Source organism: Penaeus japonicus, unplaced genomic scaffold, assembly GCF_977035675.1.
Source record: "Penaeus japonicus unplaced genomic scaffold, GWHDUDI00000001_assembly GWHDUDI00000015, whole genome shotgun sequence".
Classification (NCBI taxonomy): domain Eukaryota; kingdom Metazoa; phylum Arthropoda; class Malacostraca; order Decapoda; family Penaeidae; genus Penaeus; species Penaeus japonicus.
The window spans coordinates 19,408,630-19,416,129 of record NW_028234417.1 but is presented as its reverse complement, the minus strand read 5'-3'; the positions used below and the strand labels follow the sequence as shown (position 1 = coordinate 19,416,129).

General features: G+C 40.3%; 1 protein-coding gene across 14 annotated transcripts in view; it reads left to right on the top strand.

Moving 5' to 3' along the window:
- LOC122247314 (uncharacterized) overlaps positions 1 to 7,500 on the top strand; it is a 464,627-nt gene that overhangs the window by 455,395 nt on the left and 1,732 nt on the right. For 12 of the 14 annotated variants that reach the window (XM_086544663.1, XM_086544674.1, XM_086544668.1 and 9 more), the window contains 2 exons: positions 290 to 427; positions 6,294 to 7,500. The exon at positions 6,294 to 7,500 is cut by the window's right edge and continues 1,732 nt beyond it. In XM_086544663.1, coding sequence (XP_086400789.1) covers positions 290 to 427; positions 6,294 to 7,481 — 1,326 coding nt within the window. In that variant the 3' untranslated portion in view covers positions 7,482 to 7,500. The remainder of the gene's footprint in view (positions 1 to 289; positions 428 to 6,293) is intronic. The other 2 variants (XM_086544675.1, XM_086544666.1) reach the window with 1 other exon arrangement.

Below are 7,500 nucleotides of genomic sequence, written 5' to 3'. Positions count from 1 at the left end.
ACAAATACTATGCCTTTTTGTTACCCTTGCTTAGATTTTTAAAGTCACTTCGTTTTTCTTTTTCTTTTCCTTTTTTTGTTACAGATTTATACAAAAAAAATAATAATTTTCATTGTGATAGCAAAAACACCCAGTGTCATTCTGTTGAATTTTTCTCATTGCTAGTCCATTATTATCTATCCGTACTGTTTTCACAATGTTCGTGTATCCCTCTTTGACCACCGGCATGTCCCGCCCCTTTCCGTGACCTCCACGTGACCTCCCCGTGTGAATCACGTGACCCAAGAAGGCGAGTGTGGGGGCTGAGCCCAGGATAGCCGAGGGCAGCCTTCAGCCCGGAGAGCTGGTCACGTGCCCCTCCATTATTAGGTCTTCCTCGTCAGATGCCAGCTCGGATGGCTCGGATGACGACGAGCCCCTCTTCATGGTAGGTCGGCCTTCGCTCCCTCTGCAAGCGCTCCGTACAAAAGGCTTTTTCTCACATGCTGCTTTATAAACTCGATGACTGAACAGATTGCTAGATGATGTATCACATCAGCATGCTTTATGTGATGACGTGTGGACGAGATGTTCGTGTATAGTAAATGTTTTTGTTTTGGGATGTGCATGATGTAAAACCTAAAAGAAAAAAAAATCATAATCGGTCAGAAAACCAGTGATCCTAAACGCATTCGATCAACAATATATCGGAAGCCTCTAATGTAAATGTACGTCTGCATATCAAGACGATAATTAGCCCCCTCAAAATGAGACATATTATTTTCCCATCTTTTACTAACTTCATTCCACATGTGAACAACCTAAACACACAGTCAGTGAGATTATATCTACTGTTTATTGTTTTAAATATTTACAGTCCCTGCATCCTGACACATAAACCAGTTTTATTTGTGCTAAGTATATTCTTCTACCTTGTTAAATTCTAAGCATCCTATTAGCTGAAGAGAACTATATAGAACTTATATCTCAAATGTAGAACAGTAGGTTAAAAATATGTTGGATTAAATACAAACAACATTTTTAATGTATCTTCTGCGTAAATCACTTAGTATTATTCCTAAGGCTAATCTTACCAATTAATTTTAGTGTTGTAGGTTTCAAAGTCTTAGAATACCAGAAAAAAAGAAAACTGTGAAATGTAACTTTCTATTTTTACTTTTCTTTACATATTTACACACAGAAAATGGGTATGTATGTATTTCTTCATGTGAGTACGAATGTTTGCGTATGGTTTGCATGTCTGTGTGTGCATATGTACTCTGCACAATGACAAGAAGTTTAATGCAAGCGATTTTACTCTTTGATTAAGACGATTCGTGCTTTAATTAAAGAATATTAAACATAAAAATGAAAATAAAATGATAATCCCCTTTACGGGAACGGGTCATGTAATTAATTTCTTTACCTGTAACATGATCTTTTCAAATCTATGTTGACTGGCTTGATGAATTTGCATTTTTTTTTTCTTTTCTTTTTTTCTTTTATGATTTCTTTTGATTCTTAGTTTTGATTCGTTCTTTGCTTGTGTTTTCTTACTTTACTTTCTTTTTTAACAAGGACCTTTATTCATTCACTTTATTTATACATAAAGAAAACTCAGTTTTCAGCTTTCGTTTGAATGTATTTAATTATAAGTCAAGCCTAAAAAACGAATTGTTATGATAATACCTTTCCCTTAAATCTTGAAGTTATTGGAGTAACATTTTTCAGCGAAATATAAGTTTGTATGATGTCTCATATTCAACTGAGACTTATTTTTCATTACTACGTTACGAATATAATTATTTTTGTCATTATCATTAATACTATTATCATCATCATGATAATGACATGTATTTATTATTGTTTATAGTTCCTATCATCATTACTATGAAAAATTATAGATAGGGATTATGTAGATGGCCTTTTGCTTCTACTTAACAATGAAATAATCATGAAAACAACATTTATCACGATTTTGATATCGTGATATCATAGATAAATAGATAGAAATATATAGATAAAAAAACACAGAAAATAAAATGTCTATAATTTCTACAGCTTGATATCATGGATGAAGCACTAGCATGTGCTGCTAGATAAAGTATATTAGCCACTGTCCTTTATGTATATAAAGTTCAGTATTTCTCTTTTATTATAGTAGCATGGGCATGGTACGCATCATACACGGTACTCTTATTCTACCTGCATCGTCATTTGAAAGGATCCGAGATAGAACCGCAGTATAGCGAAAATATTAGCATGCAAGGTAACTGTACCGCTAGATGATTTGCAATAGGAATACAATTTGGATCTATTATACACGGCCTTCTGAAATGAATCATGAGATTCATACGAGATAATTTGTCAATAAACAGACAAACACAGTAGCTAAAAAAAAATATATAGATAGATAGATAGATAGATGTAAATTAAAGAATAAAGTATGAATAGAATAGAAAAAAAAAACAGCGATATCTTATAGAACTGAATAATACATCACAGAGGCTAATGAGTTCCCGGACCAAACACCATATAAAAAAGGACATCCTGTCGATTAACCATCCCCCCAAAAAAAAAAAAAAAAAAAAAAAAATGTCAGAGCACGCGGGGCGAGGTTGGACGCTTGAGTAACGGAGCAAAGAGCCACTCCGGACTAAGTGGCAACCTGAGCCCCGCCCTACGCTGAGACCAAAGGGTTCGACCGCAGAGGACAAGACGAAGTGCCAGCGGCGAGAAGGGGGGCGATGGCGACGCGGCTTCCAGACACGTGATAAGCAGGAAGAGAATGGTGGCGATGATATTAATAACAGTAATGATGATTATGTTAGTAACGCCAACAACAACATTGGGAGTGATAATCAAAGCAACTATGACAATAGTGTCGCTCTGGGTCGGGATCATTGGGGAAAGAGGAAAAAAAACTTTGTATATCTCCCAGAGCGTAATTCGCATAAGTATGTGGAGCTTTAGAGCCCTAGGGAATGAATGAGGAATAGTTAAGTACTTGAAATAATTACTTGATGCGAAATCAAGTGTTCACCTTTCAATATAAATAGATGTATAGAACGACCTCCCAGATCATTGTACGAAAGCGATCAACTTTTTGATCTGCGTGTGTGTGTGTGTATGTGTTTGTGTGTGTGTGTGTGTGTGTGTGTGTGTGTGTGTGTGTGTGTGTGTGTGTGTGTGTGTGTGTGTGTGTGTGTGTGTGTGTTAGTGCGGTTTGCATGACAACAGTACAGGCGAAGGAGACTTACCTGTTGAAATTATCCGGAAAACAATTGAAAACTGTCGAAAGCATACTCGGTACACATTATTCGGTATATAGTCTTCATATACCACTCAAGAAAATAGCCGCCATAAAAACAGATGGAGGCAGTCCCTTGCAGTTTCTATAGTTGTAGAGAGGTTGACGGTTGATACGCAAAGACGTCGAGAAACCCGATGAAGACGGGACAAGGACAGCAGGCTGGCAAGAGTGCAGGTTACTTCGGAATGAACAGGCGACGTCTGATCCACGAAGAAAGATGGCCTTTTCCTCACCAGAAGCTTTTGTGCTGAACATATTCCAGGCAAATAATTGGAAACAAGTATTATAAGCATGTAAAGGATATGGGTGTCATCCAGGCAATATATATGATGAGATTTGGATGACTAACAGACAATTATATGTATACACAAACACACACACATACACACACACACACACACACACACACACACACATATATATATATATATATATATATATATATATATATATATATATATATATATATGTGTGTGTGTGTGTGTGTGTGTGTGTGTGTGTGTGTCTGTGTGTGTGTTTGGGTGTGTAGGGCACTGGTAGTGTACATCATGCTACCCAAGACATTGTTCATATATTTCTGTTTTGACCTGACACGTCCGTTTCCTGTGTTCGTTTCCGCCTCGAAGCCCTAGCTTCTCTAAACAGTTGTGTTTGCTAATGGAAGCCCTTAGGCGAAGAAAGTTGACTCAGGCTCTGTACTTAAAGGACACACAAGGAACCCAGATCAGATCAGAACAGCAGATCAAGACAGAGAGGTCAGACAGACAGACTAGAGCGAATAGCTCTCACCTCTAGCCGTCGGCCAGAGTCTGGTGTATTAACAGTCCACAAAAAAGACCATGGCCCGTGAACGTCTGTCTGATTATTCCACTGGATCACAGCCAGGGCATCGGGTGCTTTACAACTGCTCCCAGTGGTGGGTTACAACTGGTAGCACCGGTGGGTGACAGTGTGTATGTGTGTGTGTGCCCACACCCACGTGTGCGCACACTTGAATTTGTAGGCGAGTGTGGTATATGCCCAACATTTTTCTGCGAAGAGGTCACGGTATGGAATGTGTGAAAGAAACTGGAAATGGAAAATGTCAAATTTGGCGATGTGATACGGCTACATAATAGAAGTGTACAAAAGAACTAATATGAAGCAATTGCAAATGAATTCAGTACGGAGTATATGATTTCAGTTCGAAGGGCAGATAAATAGATGAAAAATACAAACATGTCGAACAGGAAACCACGCCAGTTTGTCCCTGTAATCACAATCGCTCAGACTGAAAATATATACATCAAACACACTTTAACTGGGGACATAATTGATTAGCTCCGAGATATTAATCATTATATTTTTATCCGCTTAACATTTTCCTTTTCTTTTCCTTCCGCTCTCTTTCTTTACACTACGTGCATCTTGAAGCATTTTCTCTCAGACAACCTTGCAAGTTTTGAGTTCATAATGAACCGATGAAAGCTCCTGGTTGGTGTGCAGAACAAGCAAATGCTTATGTGTTGTGTTGTACTGTTGCTGCAGGTATCTCATGAATATTTGAAACTCTAAACACAGTCAAAGGAAAACGACAATTACTGAAAATGAGCGTGTGTATTCAAGAAAGAGAGAGAGAGAGAGAGAGAGAGAGAGAGAGAGAGAGAGAGAGGGAAGGAGGGAGGGGAGAGAGAGAGAGAGAGAGAGAGAGAGAGAGAGAGAGAGAGAGAGAGAGAGAGAGAGAGAGAGAGAGAGAGAGAGAGAGGGGGGGGGGGAGAGAGAGAGAAAGAGATTGTGTGTATTGGCGGGTGGGTGTGTATGATTGTGTGAGGGTGTACATGTGTGTGTGCTCGAGCATGAAGCTGGTATACATACATTTGTTAAATGTATTACATAACTGGAACAGCCAGGCTCAATATGTGCAATTATGCGTTTGGCAATTAATATATCAAGAGTTTATCAAATCACAAAATCCTGTACAAATACTAATGTGCTCAGTAATACCCGCATCGAACTACGTAAACATTGGCATTTAAATAATCGGTACATATAGCTACAAAAGCGGACACATAATCTAATCTGCATATCAAATGACATTATAATTGCTCATTGTTGTGTGTATATTCCTTTTATATATCTACATAATATCAGTTAGCTTACAAATGTTTACCAAAAAAAAGAAATTTAGCCAGTGATAAATGAAGAGAAAGAGGGGGGGGCGGTTGTGAACAAACGATAAATCAAAATCAGCAGTGATAAATCATCAAAAATAATACATTTCACAAATAAGCATATATATAGGCTCTAGGTGTGTGCGTGTGTGTGTGCGTGTGCGTGTGCGTGTGCGTGTGTGTGCGCGCGCGCGCGTGTATGTGTATGTGTGTGTGTGTGTGTGTGTGTGTGTGTGTGTGTGTGTGTGTGTGTGTGCAATATATATACACTATTGAAATTTTATATCTTATTTACTTTCAGCTAATCATTATCATAAAGCTATTATAAAATCATAAACCAGTAATATAACTCTTAATTCATTCCTTCAGCACAAGTAATGTAAACAGCTAAAACAATATAAACAATTAAATGTATTGGTTACGAAATTACCTGCTTATGGGAATTTATGGGAATTCCTTCTTCTTCTCTCTCTTTTTGCCTGTCACTTCATGTGCTAAAGTTTTCCAAGGTAAAATGATATGTGTTCTGAACCATAAAGTTATTTCTATGAAATGCTTGATGTTTATGTTATTCATTTTGTTCAATTTCTGTTTATAATCAGTGTATGTATTTGTGTGTGTGTGTGTGTTTGTGTTTGTGTGTGTGTGTGTGTGTGTTTGTTTGTGTGTGTGTGTGTGTGTATGTGTGTGTGTATGTGTGTGTATGTGTGTGTGTGTGTTTGTGTGTGTATTTTTTGTCAGATACATTTAAAATTTATTTGTTTTTCTCTCTTTTCTAAATGATGTCATTGGGGAAAAAATAAATAAAATGTTTAAGAGCCTGAATGTATTAACGCATTCTTCTTTTGCAGAGGTGTAACTCGATTGAGTCTATCATCCACCAGTCTCCCGAGGAGTCCCCTGACGGCGGCCACGTGCCACTCGGACCTCGACAATCATGGCCAAGGCAAGGCTCTTTGGAACAGGTCGGCCACAGAGGCCATCTCACCAAGTCCCTCGATGATCCCCGAACCCACGGACAAATTATGCTTGATATTGGATCCTCCACGGACGAGGAGCTGTACTCCTTTGAGTCGGATGAGGATCACGTGATCTATGGAGACCTTATGGGAGACCTTGAGGACAGCTTTGAGAATGATCTGTCCGGTGCTGAGGAAGAGGACATCTTCCCTGTGTTGGATGAGGAGGAAGAGGACGAGGACGAGGACGAATGCGACGTTGAACAAGGTGACAGCGGCGAGGCCGAGCTGAGCTCACAAGATTGGGAAGTACAACTACTCGCCAAACAGTTGGCGGAAGAGCAACGAGGTGTAGCGCGACTAATAGATCGAGACATTGCTGAGGGACGCCTTGACTCAGCTCTAGCAGAGCTCCATGAAGCTTTGGCATCAGATAACCTGGGACCTCTCAGTGATATTGACCTTGCGAGGTTAGAGAAAGCTGTGAGACGTGAACGCGAAAAGTTGCGTAGATATGCTCGTATGTACAGCTTGGACGAGAGGCCCGTTTTAGAGGATCAATTTACATCACTGTATCGCAGCCGATCGCAGCTGCTTCTGAACCGTAGCTCCGAGCTATGCCGCGCAGGGCCTACCGAAAGGCGACTGTCACTCCTCTTGGATCAGTTAACTAAGATGCCCCCGGCAGAGCAGTTCCTCCTGGACCGACTTGTGTACACAACTGCCCGAAGGCGAAAGCTCTCTCGTCAACGATCCCTATGCGACGAACAACTCGCTTCTTACGATACTGCCTGTACTCCAATCAGTAACAGATCAAAATTTTCTATGTCTGCTCGCCGGTCCATGAGCGTGTGCTCCCCGCCACCTGGATCAGGCCCAGCCCCCTTCAGAGAAACGACTCCCCCTTCAGCCCCCACCTCCGGCCGTGGGTCCGTGAGTGAAGGAGGTCCTCCCACGGTGTCGGCAATGCTGGCTTCCTTGCAGCGCTCAGTGGTTGCCATCTCCACCCGTGGTCGAGGCTCAACCAGTAGTCAAGGCTCCCATAAAGAAGGAGCCCCGCTTCTAAGGCCACCTAGGTAACGCAGCAGTAGCAATATGA